Genomic DNA, 20,793 nt, shown 5'->3' with positions numbered 1-20,793 from the left:
AAAAAAGGACACCCGGGGAATTTAAAGAATCTGCCCATGGTCCAGCTTCTAGAATGATGGACCCAAACCCAGAAGGCCATGCATTACACAGCTCTACCTCACCAGAGAATTGTCACCAGACTCAATGAGGGCCACTTTGGCTTGATGCCACGTTAAATTATTCCCTGGAGGTAATTGCTGGCTGAGACTCTCACTCTGCAGTGCACATGTGAAAGGAAGGGAAGGCTTGCTGGCTGACCAGTCATTGCAGCCCTCAGGAGGAAAGGGTTCATATCCATACACACACACACACACACACACACATGCACATACACACACACACGCACACACACAGACAAATGAAGTAGATGAGAACCACCAATGGAATATTCTCTGCCTTTCTTCTCTATTTTATGAGTTTCATTGCCACAGGCATCTGTCAAGGAAGGAGGAGCCCGTAGGCCTGTGTGCCCCAGTCAGCTGCTCACGTTGTCTTCTTCTCTCCTGTAGAACAATGGAGAGAGCCATAGACTAAGGAGTTGGGCCACCTTGGCAGAGAAGCTGTACAACTTTGGGCAAGACACTTACTCTTCTCTGGGCCCCCATTTTCACATCTTCAAATAAGACATCCCATTTTCCCTCCCTCCCTCCCACATTAGAGGGGAGATCCTAGAAGACAAGAGGCAGGGAAGGGAGGAGTAAATGAAATTTGGAAAGAAAAACAAATTTATCAATGTGCTATCATCTTAATATATTTTCTCCTCGGCCTGTTTCCCTGTCCCCCACCCCCCTTGCTTCTAATTATGGTGTGTCTCCAATCCTGTATTCCATTATGAGGAAGATCACGGTGAGCTACGCAAATTTTGCATACCCTCTATAGGGCAGTGCGCACACCGACAGGGACACAGCAGCAAGCATGTGTCTGCACAGGGGTGGGAATTAGCTGTTGCAGCCTCTGCCTTAGCCCTGGTGGGAGCAGCAGCGTGTCAGCCACATCCTCTTCCCCTGAACTCAGCAGTAGTGGTGCAGGGGAAACCATGCCTCTTCTGTGATATGTAGCTGCTTGTAAGTGAGCTCACTGACAAGTAATATCCAATATAAAATAAATCAGTGTCATAGCTGCTAAGTCTTTATTTATTATAGTATTGTACAGTACCATTGCTGTCAAGTTTTCAGGCTGCTAATAATGCTTCTAACCCCGCTGCTAACACCTCATTCTTTCTTCTATTCCCTGCTCTCCTGTCTTCTGTCAGAAATAAAGATTTCAGACATAGGTAAGCCAACCAGTGGAGAATTTCCCGTCTCTCCTCTGCCTTGTTGCATGTTGTATGGTAAGCTGCACGTGTCAACTTCACATGGCTCAAAAGCAAATGAATCCTGTGCGATTGGAACTGATTGGAGGCAATCAGTTAACACGAGAGGAAGTCATTAATGATGGTGGGGGCGGGTGGCGAGAGTCTCAACTCCTTTCATCTCTAGCGGAGAGCAGCAGTTACTCTGGCAGTCTGTGAACACGACAGACTGAAATAATAGGGAAAACAATTTTAACCTTGGCATATAGTAATTTGAACACCAGTCTGCTTATCCTTGGAATAAATGAGGACATCGTCCTGTGTTGAGTGGCTTCAATGGTCACAATGGGAAGCCTTGAGAACATCTCGATCAGGCAAAGAAACTGGAAGAAGACAGGTTTCAGATTTGCACTTCTGTGGACATTCTGGGTGCCTTGGCTTTGGTAGCTGCGATGCCAGGTGACCCCACCAGAAAGTTTGCCAGCAAGGACAGAGTGGGGGAGGATTTTTCAGACCATATGGACCACCTAAAATCGTGGTCCTCAAATAGAAACTTTGTTGTGGGGCAGTTTTGTCCTGGAGGCTCACAGTGACACTACAGCAGGCAGAGTGGGCTGCGTCAGACTCACCAAGAGAAATGTCTGTCCATCAGCACCACCATCTTGGTGGCACTCATCTGACTCTTGGGTAACAGTCACTTTAGGGTCCCCCTGCCTCACACACATCTGGGTGACTTGACAATAGCTGGGGGCAGATGGAGCTGGGGCTGCTACAAAGGTGGCTTTCAGTTATCCACATGGGGCTCACGTCAAAGTGGTACATGGGGTAAGTGCTAAGTTGGGATAAAAGAAAGTCTTAGAATGGTGGAAAGAGACCCAAAATCCAGTAATGTTGATATCCATACCTATGTAACTAGATATAGTATTAATGTAACAATGATATATATTAATTTTCTTAAGACTTTATTTATTTGAGAGAGAGAGCAGGAGCAGTGGGGAGGAACAGAGGGAGAGGGAGAAGCAGACTCCCTGGATGAGCTTGGGCTCAATCTCAGGACCCCGGGATCATGACCGAAGCTGAAGTCAGATGCTTAACCAACTGAGCCACCCAAGTGCCGCTATCATATATATTATTTTAAAGTTATAATAATAATTAACATGGATAGAACCTCTAATGTGTGGCAGGGAGAGGGCTCGGTGATTTACATAGAATATAGTAGTTCATCCTCAAACCACCCTGTGAAGTAGGCGTTCATGCCACACCCAATTTACAGATGAGAAAGCTGGAGCTCCCCCATTGTGTGACCTTGAAAAAAATCACTTCATCTTTCTGAGCTTTCATTTCCGCCTTGAAGTTTACGAAGTCTTTTTTGGAGGCTCTTTTATGGGTTACAGAGGATATTTGTAAAGTATCGAGCATCATGCCAGGCAAAGAGGGGAACTGCAGACATGGTAATTATTATTATCATTATTATTATTATTATTATTATTATTATTATTATATTTATATTTATATGTATTATTACTATCATCATAACAATTATATGATGATGATAGTATCTCCATTTTTCCCCCAGAAAAGTAATTGTGTCCTCTTAGAACCAAAGACATATGTCTTAAAGTAAATTAAATAGAAGTTGAGAACAAAAGAAAAAAGGAAGACACACATATGTGATTGTCAAACTAAACCATGAGCTTCCTGGCAGCCAGAATAAACAGAGAAATTTAATTACTCTCATGGTTTGCATTATCAGAAATGGGAAAATATGCTCACTTCTCCAAGGGGGAATATTGTTTTCCTGACACTGAAGTCTAAAAGAATTTTCAGTGAGCTTTGTATGGATGATACTAGACTATGAATCAGCACACCCCCCGAAGTTGGGTTTTAGAGAAAACACAGAAGTACATTTCCTATGTAGATCTTGGGTAAAAACCCAGCATTTCACATTAAAACCTTCAGTCAGTGTGGTAACTGCCTGGGATGCAGTTGGGCTACTGGGGCCCGAGCTGGGAAGAATCAGGAGACCAGGGTTCTTGTCCATCTTTGTCATACACTCGTCATGTGCCTCTGGGTTGGTCACCCAGCTTTTCCAGTTTGCAGTCTCATCATCTGTAAACTGTGAGAGTTGTGGGTTTGGCACCTTTTTTTTTTCTGATGTTTAGTGATCTTTTGATATATTCATGGCATGATTTCAAAGCCAGCTTCCTGCCCTCCCTCAATTTGTCACTTTCTCAGGTGCCGAACACTGCTTCTGAGGTAAACCAAAGTGGAAGGAAAAAAGGAATTTCTTTCTACCATTCTCCAGTTTTCTAAAGAAACTCAGGAGTGAAAAGACCCAGGTCCCAGCTGTAATTTTAATTGGCACCTGGATATCGGTAAATCCCTTCGTCTCTCAGGGCCTTTGTGTCCCCATTTGTAAATGTCAGAAGTGGATTAAAAAGTTCTAAAATTTTGTCCTCTGTGTCCATGAGCATTTGCTGTCTCAGCTGTTCCCAGGAGTGGCGGCCCGTATGTGTGTGCTCCCCAGGGCGATCTTGTCCACCTCTGCCCACCACGCAGGGCCTGCTCAGGACCCCTAATCCTTTGGGCATCTTCCTCGCCAGACCCTTTGCGGTAACGGGGATCCTCATTTCCTCCTAGACCTCTTCCCCAGGGTCGTGAAGGAACGCTTGAAGGCTGTTGTTCAGAAGTACGGCTGAACTCAGGTCTCCATCAATCCCAGCTCTCCACCAGAGAGCCCTTTGCTGCCCCAGAAAATAGGTTGGGCAGGACAATATTAAGTCTGACATGCTTTGGCTTTTCCATTATGCAGCAACAGAAATACTCTGAAGGTTTCTCCAGGTGACCAGCTGCCAGTTATTGGGCATTTTTATTTCTTAATGGAACGGGCACTATGCTCAGAGATTTATATTCTTTGTACGATTTCATCCTCAGAGTAGCCCTTTGAAGTGGTTGTGATTATCCCCATTTCTCAGATAAAGAAACTAAGGCTCAGAGTAATGAAGCCATTTGCCCCAGGTCACCTACCGAGTGGGCGGTATAGCTAGTATCCGAACTCCTGTCTTTGTGACTCTTCCCACTGGTTCTAAGAACCAGCACATCAAGTTCTCCCAGGACAGCCACCAGATGTCAAAAGACGCCCCTTTGTAGAGGTTACGCTGAGACAAAGGGAGAATTCTCACGCAGAAGCAGGGAATACATTGCCTCGGGTGCCTGGACTCCCAGCTCCTACCAGGAAACTCCCCCACAGCATCCAGAAAGAGGGCAGAATGAGGCTCGATTTCAGCTCATGAATGTCAGGAATGATACCCTCATAGTCTCCAAGAGTGTACGTGGCTTCCAGAGGTGCCAAATTCCGTTTACAGAGGTAGAAAAGAATGTGGGTCCCTTGGTGGACTCTGGAAACAGAGCTGTGACCTTTCCCTGGTACTAGGAATTCAGAGCTGAATCCGACACAGTTGCTGCTGCAGAGCTGGGCCTGGGGTCCATCTCATGCAGGTATGGTTTTTTTAGAGTATTCTAAGGCCTTGCTACTCGAAGTACAAACAGGCAACACTGGCATCCTCTGAGAACTTGCTAGAGATACAGGCTCTCAGGCCACACCCCAGAACAGCTGAACTGGAATCTGCATTTTAACACCATCTCCAGGTGATTCATCTGCCCATTAAAATTTGAAGAGCACTGGTATAAGGCCTCAGTTTCTAATTCTGACTGTGCCTCAGTCACCTGGTGAGATCTTAAAGGTACAGATGCCCAGCCCCTTCAGATGTTGTCAATGAAGCTTTTCTTTTTTCTTTTCTTTTCTTTTTTTCTTTTCTTTTCTTTTCTTTTCTTTTCTTTTCTTTTCTTTTCTTTTCTTTTCTTTTCTTAAGCTTTTCTGGTGAATCTGATATGTAGTCATGTTTGAGCACTATCACTGTAAGATCATTAGCATTAGTATTTCCTCTGTATGCTCCCAGGGAGGCAGATAGTCATTCACTCACTGATTCATAAATTCAGTAGACCTTTCTGGGACACTTACTCTATACTAGCCCAGAGCTAAGCAGCAAGGGCTCAAAGCTGGTCACTACTCTTGAAGAGTTCAAGATGTCATTGAAGAGACAACTAAACAGAAAAGCATCTTAAGGTACTACAGGTACTAAAAGTATGTTCTCCTGAGGATCTGGTGACACCACAAAGGAATTGGCCAGTTATCCGGTGGAGGAATGCAGGGCCTGGAAATCCAGAATGGCATTGCAGATGAGATGATGGAGCTGTATCTCAGGACATGATTGGGTGCTCCCTGGTGCATAAGGGCAGTGGCGCTTTCTAGGCCCTGAGAGGCAGTGTAGGGAAATAGGGAGAACACGGCCTTTAGGTCAAGAAGATTGGAGTTGGAAACTCACTCTGCCACTCAACAGTCTCTGGCCCTTGTCAGGTCACTTCACCTCTAGTAGACTCAGTTTTTCTGAAATGTATATTTCAGAAATATATATATATATATATATATATTTCACATATATACACATATATACACACACACACATATATATATATACACATATATATATGTATATGAAACCAACAATAAGCCCCTGCCCTACACAATACCTGTGAGGAATGTCAGGCTGCGCATATAAAATGCTAGGATGGTGTCTGGGGCAGGACAAGCACCCAGAGGTGGTAGCAGTGACAGTCATCTCTGCAAGCTCTCTTCCACTGAACGGTGGCCCTGCCCCCAGCAGAGGTCCAGATGCTGCTCCCTATACTGGTGACATGAGGAAGAAATGCATTGAAGACTGTCCAAGAGCTCTACCAACTGGAAAGGGCTGTTGAGATGTGTAAGTTCATTTGATCCTGATGACAAGCCTGTGGGCAAAGCAGAGCAGGAGCTTCATCAGCTGACAGCCGAGGGACCTACAGTTTAAGCGATTTAGGTGACCTGCTCAAATTAGAACCCACACCTTCTGATTTCAAAGCTAGCATCCTTTACCCTACACTTACCTGACCACCAGACCACAAATATGTCCTTGGGCACAAAAGTTGGGCCACAGCTCTTTCGAGACTCCCTGGACAATTCTGCCAGGGCCCCCCTCTTCTGGAATTTACTGAGCTGAGAAACTCTACATGAGTGGCACTCCTGTGGGTCAGTGCAGGAAGACATGAGCCAGAAATTCAGGGGGCTAATCTAAGTGGACAGGGCCCCCACTGTACTCCCTCAGGGACACATTTTCTGCCAAGGTGGATAGCACCAGTTTATCATGAGTGATGCACAAAGAAATGAAATGATCTCCCCCACCTCACAGCTGTCATCAGGAAAGCAGAGAGACCAAGGCTGCCCTGCATTGCAGAGTGGGATCTAAGGTCACTGCATTTTATTTAGCCAGCATCCGTGTCATCTAGGAAGATTAAATCTGTGCTGCATTCTAGGGGTAAGTCTCAGAGGACATTTCAAGATCAACAGGACATCTCTCCTGTTATCAATTTCCCCCAAAAGAGATGTAAAAGAAACACGAAGTAATTTAGATGAAAATGACATTTAAATAGCTCAAAATGGAGATGCCATCCATTTAAAGCAAGTGGCTACTGTGCACTAGAAGGCACCAAGTTGAACATTGGAAATACAAAAGTGAATAAAATCCCATCTCTCCCCTTCAAGTGTTGACTGCTGGATTTGGGAGACAGCCTCATAAATAAATAGCTGCAGCATTATGTGAAGTGTCCTGTAACCCAGTTATGAACAGATATGAATCTCCACGCACCGGGGTCAGTGAAGGTTTTGCCAGAAAAGGTACCATTGAGCTGACATGTGAATAATGAGTAAAATTTCAGCAGGCTGGAAAGGGAAGGGGACGGGACATTCCACAGAACGGGGATGGCAGGTACAGAGAGGTGCAGAGATGTTGGGGGGGACAAAGTGTCAGTACTGCTGGAGTGCAGGGCATCTGCAGGGACATGAGGCAGCTGCAGCGTGCAAAGGGCCCTGTGTGTTGCTAGGCTGGGGAGTCTAAACTTAGCCCAGAAGCCATGGGGAATCCTGGAAAGGAGGGCATTGGGGTGATGTGATGACATTTGGGTTAGAACAAGGAAGAATGGCCTGGGAAGAACCCATGCTGCAGGCAGAAAGACCTGCCTTTTATTTGAGAAGGATGAGGTGATGGGACAGTGGTGTTAGGGCTTAGAGAGGAAGGACAGTTTGAAAAAATCATGTCACCTTAGTCTAAATCTGGGGAGAGAAAATAAAGGGAGGATATTTTGGGACTGGGAACCTGGCCCTGTTGAGAATCATCCAGTTCCCAAGACAATGCCCAAAGCAAGGGATGGTTATGATGACAGCTAGTTGGAGCCAGATTAAGTTTCAGAGACCTTGACACTGAATGAATGATAATGTTCCCATCTTCATATATAATTCAAAAAACACCAATCTGTAAAGTAAAATTTTGTTTTTCAAAAGGACCCAAAACCTACATGCCTGATAAACTGTAAAAGAGCTTCCTTCTAGACTTTTTCTGATTCTCTTACTTACGTCTGGGGGATTTGTACAGTGCCCCTCCTTTACTGATGCTCTAGGCTCTGCTTCATCTGCCCTCTGAATCCCCAGCACGGTTTGTATCCCACCATCTAGGCAAAATGGCCAGTGCCAGGCCATGCAACCTGAACAGAGGGAGAGACCCTTGAGACTTTGGCCACCAGTATTAAGATGCAGTGTGACGCCCAGGAGTGACCAGCCCATGCACAGGACCTGAAAACTAGCTTTCCAGGAGCTAGGAATCCGGCTTTAATTCAGCCTAGACTTGGAAGAAATTATAAAGCAGGACCACGTGATAGGAAAACTCAGGTTTAATTAGGGATACCTACTCTGTGGTCCTGTCTAACTGCAAAACAGACATAATGACTAGGATTTAAAATAACCGTTAACGATCATTGACTATCTGCTATGTGCCATACACTAAGCTAAATATTGTTCACCTAAGATTTTAGATAATTTTCTCAAGGTAGCTGTTAATACCCCATTTTGCAGATGATGAAACTTGAGGGTCAGAAGGCCAGGTAACTTGCCCAAGTTTCAGAACCTGGAAATGACAGAGCCAGACTTGGAAGCCAGACTGATCTGATTCCAAAACTTGTGCATTTTTCCTGCCATGTGCCCAGGGGCTGTGCCTTGTCTCCGCAACCCTCCGTGTAGCTGTGGTCTGCCTTTATGTCCCTCTGTCAGCACAGCCTCGTTCTTATGACTGCTTTCTAGAAACCGAACAATCACCAGAACCACTCCCTTTGTTTTATTTATTTTTCCTTGGGCGTTGCTGCAGATTACAAACGAATCCTGCAAGTCATTATATCTGACTGTAGAAGGGAGACTCCTGGGCTCCCGATAATAACATGGGTCTGAGTCAACAGAAGACTGTATTGCCACCGACTGGGAGTCAGCTCTGGCCAGGGTCTTAGCCAGTCCTGAGGTGGGGGAGGCTGCTGTACAAACTTGCGAAAGAAGGGCTTGTGTTTTGAACTCTTGAAGTGTTTTTGTTTTGTTTTGTTTTGTTTTTTAAGATTTTATTTATTTATTTGAGAGAGAGAGAGTGCATGAGCTGGGGAGGGGCAGAGGGAGAAGCAGACTCCCCGCTGAGCAGGGAGCCCGATGTGGGGCTCTATTCCAGGACCCCAGGATCATGACCTGAGCCAAAGGCAGACACTTAACCGACTGAGCCGCCTAGGCGCCCCTTGAAGTGTTTTCTTAAAGGCAAGCCCTCTTGTGTTTCTGGCTTGGATTTACAAGCCATGGGTGGTAAGCCCCCCTGGTCATCCTTTTAAGCAAATGTGTGTTGAGTGCCTAATACAGACATGGTGCTGGGCAGGGCATCACAGTAACTGGCAAGAGCTTTTTGTATTAACAGTTAGTTCGGTAAAAGGGATAGTGAAGCCAACCACTAGGGTCAGAAAAATTGCAGAACCGTCACCCAAGAGAGAGATACCATCCCCATGTGATGTTTTGCTCAGATTCAAGTTATACCTCTGTGGTCACCTGATGGTAAGGAAGGAAGTCCTCACCACTGGTGTGTCTTTATTTCACAGTCACAGCCCAGCGCATAAATACTACCTGACCACGGACCCCATGAGCGGGGCTGTCTTCCTTTCAGACACCAACAGCCGGCGGGTCTTTAAGATCAAGTCCACCGTGGTGGTGAAGGACCTTGTCAAGAACTCCGAGGTGGTGGCGGGGACAGGTGACCAGTGCCTCCCCTTCGATGACACTCGCTGCGGGGACGGCGGCAAGGCCACCGAAGCCACACTTACCAACCCCAGAGGTAAGGCCCTGCTTTTTAAACACAATCAGTAACACTGCTTGGGGTCCTAATCATTTATTTCCCAGGAGTTAGGAAATTAGGCTTAGGATTGGAAAAAAAATTGTAAATCAGTCCCATGTGATAGCAAAATTCAGGCTTAAGACCTACCCCATTTTTGACAGAAATGCATGTTTATCCTTGTGAAAGCATTTTGGAAAATATCAAGAAGTCTAAAGAGAAAAGTTAAAATTGCCATGATTCCACCAGCTGGAAATATTCCCCGGTAGCAGTTCCCATCTTTTCTTCTAGTCTTTTTTCTATGTGTTGGTGTGCATGTGTTTGTGTGCTCACCAGAAATAGACAGATGAGGAGATGTTAAACTGTCTTAGAAACCTACTTTTTTAAAAAAAAAAAAAAAAAAAAAGAAACCTACTTTTTTTTTTCCCTAACTGGTATATCATGACATTTTTCCATGTTATTAGTCTCCTCTGTACTCATTTTTTATGGCTGTATAGCATTCCATCAATCATTTATCAGTCCCCTACTGCTGGACATTCACGCTTTCTCTCATGTCACTGTTTTATAAAAACATTGCAGCATATCATCTTTGTAGATGTTCACAGGCCATAGGATGGGTAAACTGTAGGCTTCAGTTTTGAGTCCTTCAAAAAGTTAGACCTCTTAATACTCACAGTTACAGTTTTTCATTTGCTTATCCCACAAGTATTCCCTGAGTGTGCGGTACACTATGGTTGCATAGACAGTTCAGTGTAGCAGAAGAAATAAGACTTGAACATGAATCACCAGTGTGGGAGAGAGGAAGAGGTACTCGCTGGGAAGCAAGGAGAACTGTGTGAGGGAATCAGAGGCAAAAGAGACCTCCATGCCTATGATACAGGGAATGCTGTTTGGAGGAGAAGTCATCATGATTGATGTTTATCAGCAAAGTGTCACTGTGTGCAGGTCATAAAGCTGGTGACCTATTGTGTCTAAACCTCAGCGCCCCCATCAAATGGGACATTAATACCTTCTGTGTATTAACTTTGAGGGTCAAAGTTAATACATTTCATATACAATATCCCACAAAAATGTCATATATGATTGTATTAGTAAGTAGTGCCAGATTTCAGGGCCTCTCTGAAATCACAGACCCAGCTGTGTCCCTAGTGAATGGAATTAATGTCTGTGAAAGTGGTTGCTAAAATGCAGTTGGTATATGCACTTTCCAGTCAAAGCATAAACTCTAGTGAAATCAGGCAGCTCTGTATTCAAATTCAGACATTGCCGCCTAAGAGCCGTGTGAGTTTGGGCGAGTCGCTTAACCTGTTTCCTCGTCTGTGTAATAGAAATGTCCTGCACAGCTGTAGTCAGATTAAATATTATCAGGAGTGAAATGGTCAGTGGTTCCAGACACTTGATAAACATCTCATAAATAGTGATTTCTATTTTAATTGTTACATTACATTACGTTATCACACCATCTCATACATCGTGTCATAGCCTCTCTCCTACACACCGGCACTGGTCAGGTGGTAACTGTGGGGTTAAGTGTTGTGACTTCCACGGTCCTAACTAGGATTTCCTAACCCTGAGCAAGCAACCTCCAGAGGAAAGAGCGCCAGGCTTGCACTTGGGGGCCTTGCATTCTGATTTGGTCCTGCCGCTCCCCAGCAGCTCCCCTGCTCCTGTGGGTCTGTGTTCCCCGTGGTAAATGAGCAGACGGGGCCACGTGGATCCCCCGAGACCATGTTCAGTTACAACATTCTATTGTCTTGGAATTAAATAGTTTGTTTTGAAAATGTGATTCTCTCCAGGCCTTTCTCAGTGGCTCCACACACACGTGTGTTCTCCACCCTCCGCTCACACACGCAGATGCGCGCACGCAGGCACACAGATGTAGTGGCAGTGAAATTGCCCAAAAGCCTGTAATTAACCCAGAGAGAAATGACAAGGGTGCCACAATATGCAGACACTTCACAGCGGGGAGGAGCAAAGATGTCCATCTATTTAGCACAACAAAAGGAGAAAAACTGAAGTAATTAATCAGGGGGCAGATCACTTCTATTAGCCTGTGCAGCCAACTTTGTAAACAAGAAACCTGATTGTTCGCGGAGCACTCATCAGTCCTAGCAGATGGAAGAGAAAGACAGAGCATAACCAGGCAGACCAGAAAACTCCTGTCCTGGTCCTTAAAGAATGTGATTAATTTACATTCTAGGCAGGGACAGAAGAAAGGCTTCCCAGCCTGAAGGCTGCCTTGTTCTCTGTGTGAAATTACTCTCCAGCCCTGAGCTGCCTTGGGGGGGGGGGGGGGGGGGGACAGAACTACTGCTCCAGGGGGCCTTCATCACCCAGAGGCCCCTGGGTGTCTGAAACCACCCTGGGTCCTGGACATGTGGACCCCCAGAGCAAGGGCCTTCACAAAGCACTAGTCAAATTCTCCTAATTATAAGTCATGAATAATTATTGAGTCACTAATAATAGTTGCAGTCAGCTGTCATAGCTGTCATTATTCTCATTTCATTGATGAGGAAGCTAGACTTAGTGAAGTGACATGGCCAAGGTTATACAACTGGAAAGCTTTCTCTTGCAAGTCTCTCTACCTCTGTGAAGCTTTTCTCGACCCCTTCTTTCATTTTGATGCCCAGAGGAGACAGAACAGAACTGACCAGAATCTCCTTATGTCATCATGTCACTCCCTGGGCACTCCACGTGGCCCTGACTCCCTCTCTCCCTCCCCATCTAGACTGTGTGCTCCTAGGGGAGGCACATCTCCTTTGTCTCTCAGCCTCAGCACTCCTAAGCAGTTCTCAGTTTGGTTGGGCTATGTTTAACTCTTGGGATGGAAATTTGGAGTGTAAATCAGTATCACCCACGATAAAACATACCTTGGTCCCAGTCCCAGCCACCCCTAGAATTAGTATTTCCAGGAGTGAGGCCAAGCAGGTATGTGTTGGCAAAAATTAAAATTCTTAAAAAAAAATTTTCTGGCAATTCTGATACACATCACTGGTTAAGAAGCATTGATTCATTACACTGCTTCTCAAACTTTGTTTTATGTGTTATCACCCAAGGTGCTTGTCAAAAATACACTTAGATATGCAAGCTCCACCTGGGGCTCTCTGAACCAGCTACCTGTGGGGTGCATAATAGAAAACACATCCAGGAGTGAGAAGCACAAATTTAGAACAATCCCTTCATTTAAGAGCTGAGAATACTAATGCAAAGATACCCAGTGACTTGCCCAAAGTCATGCAGTTGGTCATGGAGAAAATGAATGGTGAATTCAGGCTGCTATCTTCCACATGCCTTTTGTTAGGCATTTATTTCACACATCCAAAGGTTTCGTGTGTAGGCTCTATATATGTATAATAACTGATGAAAATAAAACAATAACAGAATAGAAAAACATGAAGGATGATTATCTTGGAAGAAAAGAAAACTTGTTACCAAAAAGAGGATTTGGTTATTATAATTACAAGGCTTCATTAGTAGGTTAACTTAAATAATTCACGGTTTTGACATTGAAAAAGATTCTCCACTGCTACCTCTAGTGTGTGACAAAACCCCAGAAGCATGAGTCTAGTTTCGGTAGCTAACTAAGCTGATAGGTAAAAAAATCTCCAGAGGCAGTAAGGTAGAAAGACCAGAGCCCAGGAGAATCAGAAGACTCCAGTTCTAATCCCTACTCTAAACAAGTCACCCTATGCCCCTGGGCATCTGTCTTCAGGCCTTTAGAAGCGAATGAATCAGGGCACCCTCAGTGGTTGAGCATCTGTCTTCAGCTCAGGTCACCATCCCAGGGTCCTGGGGCTGAGTCCCCCGTCGGGCTCCCTGCGTGGAGCCTGCTACTCCCTCTGCCTGTGTCTCTGCCTCTCTCTCTCTCTCTCTCTCTCTCTCTCTCTCTCTCTCTGTGTGTGTGTGTGTGTGTGTGTGTGTGTGTGTGTCTCATGAATAAATAAATAAAATCTTTTTTAAAAAAATAGAAGGGGAATGAATCCTGTAGGGAGGATGTCATCAAATCACAGAGGGGAGGTTCACCATCACCCTGCAAGGCTCCAGGAGCACATAGGTTGTCAACCACCTCTAGCATTGATTTCCTGTTTCGGCTTCTCTTTCCCAGGCATCACGGTGGACAAATCTGGGCTGATTTACTTCGTGGACGGCACCATGATCAGACGCATCGATCAGAATGGAGTCATCTCCACCCTGCTGGGCTCCAATGACCTTACTTCAGCCCGGCCCCTCAGCTGTGACTCTGTCATGGATATTTCTCAGGTAAAGAGAAAGCTTGGCCCTCTAGAGCTCTGGGTCTGCACCCTCATCCTCTCACAGGGCATCTATCCCTCCCGCAAGTCCAATATCTTTATACTGTGCTGGCCCTTTAAAGCATACTCCTGGCACTGGGCCTGGGGAAACCACTTAAGAGTGTCATAGCTCAGTGCTCTGGGACTTCACCATCAGGGGTGACAGGTAGGTGAGAGAGGGACCTCAGGGGACAGGGAAGAAATCTGCCCAGGGAAGTTTCAAAGGCAGCAGAGATTCACATGCTGTGAATTTAAACCCATAGCTGCCTGTGAATTTCCTCTTTGGAAACACTTATGGGTCCTTGCACATTGTCTTTTCTCTTTCTATATGGTCGACTACACGAGGACCAGGAATTCTGTTCATCTTTTCCTCTGCTGTAACCAGGGTGCCTGCTAAACAGTAGGCATATAACCCATAGTTGGTGATGGACTGAGTCCTAGCTTTGCCACTCACTAGCTGAGGAACTTCAGACAAGTTCCTGAAGTCCTTTGAACCTCTCTTTTTATATCTTTAAAATGGAAATAACTGACTTCAGCTTGGCAGGACTGAAGGTTACTTAGAGGTTGCTGGTTGGCAAGGACAAACAGAGACATCTCACACGAAGGGAGCAGCATATGCAAAGGTGCAAAGAGATTAATGGGCCTGGTACGTTCAAGGACCATCGGAAGATTGAATGCAGGAGCAGAGGGTTCTTGGAATAAAGAAGCAGGAGTTGAAGCTGGAAGCATGATTTGGGGCCAGTTAGGGAGGGACTTTCCCATGCCATGCCAAAGAGTCTGGACCTTAGCAGTGAACACCAGGAATCCAGTGTAGACCCAGTGACTGGCCATTCAGCATGTCCCTAGTCTGTCCCACAACGTCTTGGCAAGGGAAATGTCCTTTATTGCTAGATGCTTTGGGTAGAGCCTGGCGGAGCTGAATCAGTGAATATCCTTCTTGGCAACATTAGCAAAACCAAGGAAAAGGGAAGGCATGAGTTACATTAAATTGCAGAGTAGTGTCAGCAATAACCTCACTTAGCTTTTGAAACCCCTCACTTGTAGGGGAGCCTGCAAGAGGCCCTTTGCCACCAACTGCTGACCTGCTTGCTCCCTGTACTCAGCGGGCAGCAGAGGCTGGGAGGCCTCACTGGTCAGGCCTGCCTGTTAGCAGCATGGTCATGGGGCGCCATCCCCAGAGCCCCATGGCTGCCGCTGGTGGTCCCAGCACCCGCCTCACACCCCTTGCAGTTGCTGGTGCAGTTTTCCTCTGCACCAACTAACGTGATTGTTACGCTCCCAAATGGAATCTGTTCTCTGCCACTCGTCTTCCCAATTTGGCAGGCTTCCCCTTGCTGGCTCGAGAATTTCCCTCTCCAGTCTGTGAGCAAGCTTGAATTACCCGTCAGGAAGCTGCCATGCCTGAGGATGTGCATGCGAGTATTTTTGATTCTCAAAATGAGCCCTGCACCAGCCAGCACAGGGCGCTGAAAATTTTCAACCCACACGTTGGAAAGCTGTTTAGCTTTAGTTAGTGTTGCCAAGCAGCCAGATCAAAGTCTTGGAGGGACAGCTGGCATATAGTGAAGTGGGGGGGAAAAACCCACCCTTAGCTGCAGAAATCCTGGACTACAGTCCCTTTGCCCCTGGTCCTTACTACCCTCCTCTGAAACTAAGCATGGAATCATTTTTACCAAACTGTCCAGACACAGGCTTATATTTTTCCACACGCATGCGGGCGGGGGTCCTGGCTTTCATTCTGAGAGCTTCCTCTGTACAAACACTCAGAGCTTTTTTACTGCCCCATGGGGAGCAGGGAAGTAAGCCAGAGAGCCAAGAACACAGCTCAGAGGCAGGAATGCAAAGCAAGGAACTCAGACCATCTCCCCTGGGAGAAGATGAAGACCAGGCCTGAGGAGATGCTAGAGGGAGGCATAGAGTAGAGAAGGAACAGATGATGTTGCAACCTAGTCCAAAGAGGGGATTAGTTCCTAGCTCAGCAGACTACAGAGTATAACTGTGCCCGGAGGGTTCAAAATGATTTCTTGAGAACTTATCACGTGCCAGGCACTGTTGGAAATGGGAATACAGAGATGGATACGACTCCACTTTTCTTTTTTAGCTGTCAGGATAATCCCAAGAGATGATATTATCTACCCCATTTTACAGATAAGGAAACTGAGGCTTGGAGGAAAAAATGCGGTTATAAATGCAGAGCCCTTGCTAGGTGCCATCAGGAATGTGGAAAAGAATTTTGTAATGAAATCGTGTACATAAATTGCCTAGCACTGTACCTGGGAGCTAGTAGTAAGCTGTAAATATTCATTCCTCTTTACGATTTACAAAAGAAATGCTTTGTACAACGTCTTGTTTGATCCTCACAATCACTCTATGTAATATTTATCACCCCCATTTACATATGAGGAAAGAAGTTCAAAGTGTTTAAGTAATGCACACCTGTAGTAATTGTGGGACTGAGACAAGAAGCCAGCCACCCTGGCCTCAAATCCCTCGCTCGCTCTATGCCATTCATCAGTCACATTCATTCATCCACTTGGCAATCCATGTTTTGAGAATAACTCTGCAACAAGGCAGTCACCTCAGAGCACTTTGAGAAAGGCATCGAATATTCAGGAGGGCAGGGGAGAGGTTGCTCCGTCCCCTCTCAGGACCGCAGAACATGGGGGCCCGAGGGTCCACAGGAATTCTCAAGTCTCCTTCCTACATTTTGGTGACAGGACATTAAGCCTTGGTGTGGCCGTCACTACCAGGAGGTGAAATCAGAGAAGCTCGTGTGCTTGGTCTGCTTCAGAACCATCACACGGGCTCTGTGACAGAGCCAGGACTGACTCCGAGACCACTGTTTCTTCTTTCCCAAGAGCCTTTGTGCAGCGCAGGAAGGAGGGAGAGAGCAGGACAGCACTTGCTCTTCCTTGCTTCCCCCCTCATCCCTCTCCCCCACCCCCCTCCCCACCCACCCATCAGGTAACCATCTTTTCATCATAATGACTGGCAGAAAGGTCTGAGCAAGCAGGTCCCCAAGGTGCCACAGGACCAGAAGGCATAAAATATTTAGCAGCTAGTGTTGACAAGAAATGGGTTTTAGGAAATTGAAAATTCCCCTGTCACTTTAGAGTAAACTGTTCTTGATGCAGCCAAGGGCTGCTGTGACGCTGAGCTCGAGCACACTGGGAAGTGTGAAGGAGCCGCTCTGGCTCTGGCCAGGGGCCCTGGCTCTGGCTCTGGCTCTGGCTCTGTGGGGGCCAAGGGGCCCAGGCTGGGAGTGAGGGAACAGGAAGAGCAGGAAACAGGGCCTGGGGATGGCCCAGAGCTGGAGGGTCAGGTGGAGGAGGCCACATCTCCATATATCTTATGGAGTATGTAATTTGCTGGGGTATCTTTTTATATTAGTAAACTACCACATGGACATTGTAGAAAAGGTAAAAAGTTAAAAATTACAAAGAAGAAAGTTAAAATTACCTCAGATCTGAGTATGGTTAACGTTTTGATGTATAACTCCCAAGCTTTTCATCTTCCCTCTATCTATAATTTATCTAATTTGTGGTTGCATTTTTCCCCTAATTGGGATCACACTGTGCTTACAATTCTGTAACCTGTTCTTTTCAACTAATACATAGCAAACATTTTCCCATCTCATTAATTATCCATCTATAACATCACTTTTAATCGGTACACAGAGTAGTCTACCTTATGGGCGAACTAAATAGTATCATTTATTTAGCCAGTTCTCTGTCGATAGGCGTCTGAGTTGGTTGCAGGGTTTTTTTTGTTTGTTTGTTTGTTTGTTTGTTTTTTTACCATTATTAAAAAATGGCTGTGATGTACACCCTTGTAGACAATGGTGTACAGGAGTAAATTCCTGGGAGAGAAACTTCTTATCTAAAGTCATATACTTGTTTAAATAAACCTGAAATTAGACAGAATGTCAAGGGCTTATAGGGGGCTCAGGAGCCTAAAGCAATGAGTCCCTAGGGGCAGGGTACACAAATCAGATGGAGGGGATGCATCCAGCCCAAGTACACTGTGGCTGGATGACCCCTTGGGGACACAGCTGGCAAATGGCTTCCCTTAGTGCCAGCACTTCCCAGTGTGCTGTGTCCAACAATCCAGCCTCCACATCCACCCACAAAGCATCCTCACCTCAGACCCTGCCAGCAGCATCCCGGGTGTGCCCACCTGAAAGCTCACCATCATCCCTGCCAGCTTCCCAGCCTGGCTCATAGGAGGCTCAGGCATGGGCCCCAGGACCTCTGAACCCCTCATTCCCATTGCCACCTTCATTAATCTCTTCCAGGAGGACCTGTTCTCTGAGGTGCTACAAACCATCATCTAGAGCAGAGATTCATAAACCTCAGTGTGCACATGAGTCATCCAGAGATTTTGTTTAAATGTAGATTCAGATTCAGTAGGTTTGGTGAGGCCTGCCGTCCTGGGTTTCTTGCCAGCTCCCATGCGAATGCCGTGCCACTGGGCCAACAATCACACTTGAAGGAGAAAGGATGCAATTGTAATTCCCAGTCCCACATTTGACTCACCCAGAAAGCTTTTGAAAACATGCCACTACCTGAGCCCCACACTCAGGAATCTGACTTAATTGTCCGGAGGTGGGATTTGTACACCAATACTTTCTAAAATCATCATAGGAGATTGGAATCTGTGGCCAGATTTGAGAATCACTGATCTGGAGCTGTCAGGGGCCATGGCTATTTTGTCTTTACATCCTCAGCACCTGATTATGTATTAATCCATGAACTCAGTAGGTTGAGATGCTGTCTTTCATACAGGTATCATATCAACAGTTCATGTAGATCTAGCACATCCAAACAATTCCTGTTCCAGTATCCAGGCTCCACCTGCCTCCCCCTCCCCGCTCCATCACATCAGCTGTCATTGTTTGTGTGGTTATTGTGGGTCAGGCACTACTGTCAGTCTTATTTTACAGAAGTGAATACTGAGGCACAGAAGGCAAAGTAACTTGCCAAAGGTCATAATGGTGGGGTTAGGTTAGGTTATTACTAGGCCTGTCTGGCTCCCAGGTCTATATCTTGTTTACTTTTTTTTTTTGTTTCTTTGCTATTTTTTTTTTTCTTTTTATTCCTTTCTTTGTGTTTTGTGAGTCTAATGGAGACCATCAGGTGTTTCAGTGACAGCTCTTGCATGGTTTCCCTCTGATTAGGGGGCTGGCATCCATTGTTTGTCTGTTTTTTTAAAGTTTTTTTTTTTTTTAAAGATTTTTATTGATTCATGAAAAACGCAGAAAGAGAGGCAGAGACACAGGCAGAGGGAGAAGCAGACTCCATGCAGGGAGCCTGACGTGGGACTTGATCCTGGGACTCCAGGATCACGCCCTGGGCTGAAGGCAGCGCTAAATCACTGAGCCACCCGGGCTGCCCTGGCATCCATTGTTGATGACAGGCCACTGTGAGATCAGGCAGGAGAGTGTGTTAAAGGCACTGGGGACATTATCACGAGCTATACATGCTGGGGGAGGAATAGTGGTGGGCAGCTTGCCAGGCGACTGAGTATCAGTGTCTCTGTTGTCAGGTTCGCCTGGAGTGGCCCACAGACTTAGCCATCAACCCAATGGACAACTCCCTCTACGTCCTTGACAACAATGTGGTCCTGCAAATCTCTGAAAACCACCAGGTGCGCATTGTCGCTGGGAGACCCATGCACTGCCAGGTCCCCGGCATCGACCACTTCCTGCTGAGCAAGGTGGCCATCCATGCAACCCTGGAGTCAGCCACCGCCTTAGCTGTCTCACACAACGGGGTCCTATACATTGCTGAGACCGATGAGAAGAAGACCAACCGCATCAGACAGGTCACCACTAGTGGAGAGATCTCACTGGTTGCCGGGGCCCCCAGTGGCTGTGACTGTAAAAACGATGCCAACTGTGACTGTTTCTCTGGAGATGATGGCTATGCCAAGGATGCAAAGCTGAACACCCCATCTTCCTTGGCTGTGTGTGCTGATGGGGAGCTCTATGTTGCTGACCTGGGGAATATCCGAATTCGGTTTATCAGGAAGAACAAGCCCTTTCTCAACACCCAGAACATGTATGAGCTGTCCTCACCAATTGACCAGGAGCTCTACCTGTTTGACACCAGTGGAAAGCATCTGTACACCCAAAGTCTACCCACAGGAGATTACCTGTACAACTTCACCTACACTGGGGACGGCGACGTCACACTCATCACAGACAACAATGGCAACATGGTGAATGTCCGCCGAGACTCGACCGGGATGCCCCTCTGGCTGGTGGTCCCCGATGGCCAGGTGTACTGGGTGACTATGGGCACCAACAGCGCACTCAAGAGTGTGACCACACAAGGCCATGAGTTGGCCATGATGACATACCATGGTAATTCTGGCCTTCTGGCAACCAAGAGCAATGAAAATGGATGGACAACATTTTATGAGTAAGTATCACAAGGGTATTTGATGATTTTATTTCATGAGATATATTGTACGATTAGAGCTGAGTTGATGGAGTGGTAATTTGGGGATATATTTCATTTTGGCTCAGAATTTGAGATGCAAACCATTACCTACAATGTGTTCTGCATGTTCATATTACAGCCGATTGCTCCTAGGAAGAAATGTGATGTAGTGGAAAAGGCATGAATTTTGGCATTAGGAGACTTGGGCTTGCATCTCTCTAGGCCTCCGTTGTCACATCTGTACAATGGAAATAGCTGCCCAGCATCCCACAGGGAGGTAATGTAGATAAAATGCACTTGAGAGAATGCTAGTATCTGTGTATGGCCACTTCCAGAAACAATGGCAAGGGGAGAAAGAACAGGTCCATGCAGATGAATTTCCCATGTAATCGAAGCTCACATCTTCAAGTTTCAGAACTTTTTTTTCATTTTAACATTTTGGGTGTCACTTAACAAATGCTTTCTGCGCCTCCTTTCTCAAACCCATTATAGAGATATAATGGGTTTGAGG

The 20,793-nt window shown here is 46.0% G+C and overlaps 1 protein-coding gene and 1 long non-coding RNA gene across 6 annotated transcripts in view; one reads left to right on the top strand and one right to left on the bottom strand.

Annotated features, from left to right (window-relative positions):
* TENM4 (teneurin transmembrane protein 4) overlaps nucleotides 1-20,793 on the top strand; it is a 2,813,748-nt gene that overhangs the window by 2,754,584 nt on the left and 38,371 nt on the right. For all 5 annotated transcript variants that reach the window (XM_072794810.1, XM_072794811.1, XM_072794814.1 and 2 more), the window contains 4 exons: nucleotides 1,233-1,253; nucleotides 9,321-9,553; nucleotides 13,656-13,810; nucleotides 19,384-20,261. In XM_072794810.1, the coding sequence (XP_072650911.1) occupies nucleotides 1,233-1,253; nucleotides 9,321-9,553; nucleotides 13,656-13,810; nucleotides 19,384-20,261 (1,287 nt within the window). The remainder of the gene's footprint in view (nucleotides 1-1,232; nucleotides 1,254-9,320; nucleotides 9,554-13,655; nucleotides 13,811-19,383; nucleotides 20,262-20,793) is intronic.
* On the bottom strand, nucleotides 352-20,146 carry LOC140615072 (uncharacterized). The gene is made up of 3 exons (XR_012015740.1): nucleotides 19,993-20,146; nucleotides 5,862-6,119; nucleotides 352-483 (listed from the first exon to the last, which is right to left on the bottom strand). It is a non-coding gene; the product is annotated as an uncharacterized lncRNA (long non-coding RNA).

The sequence above is a fragment of the Canis lupus genome, chromosome 23, assembly GCF_048164855.1.
Source record: "Canis lupus baileyi chromosome 23, mCanLup2.hap1, whole genome shotgun sequence".
Lineage (NCBI taxonomy): Eukaryota > Metazoa > Chordata > Mammalia > Carnivora > Canidae > Canis > Canis lupus.
The sequence above is the reverse complement of the archived record's forward strand: the minus strand, read 5'-3'. Positions and strand labels throughout refer to the sequence as shown.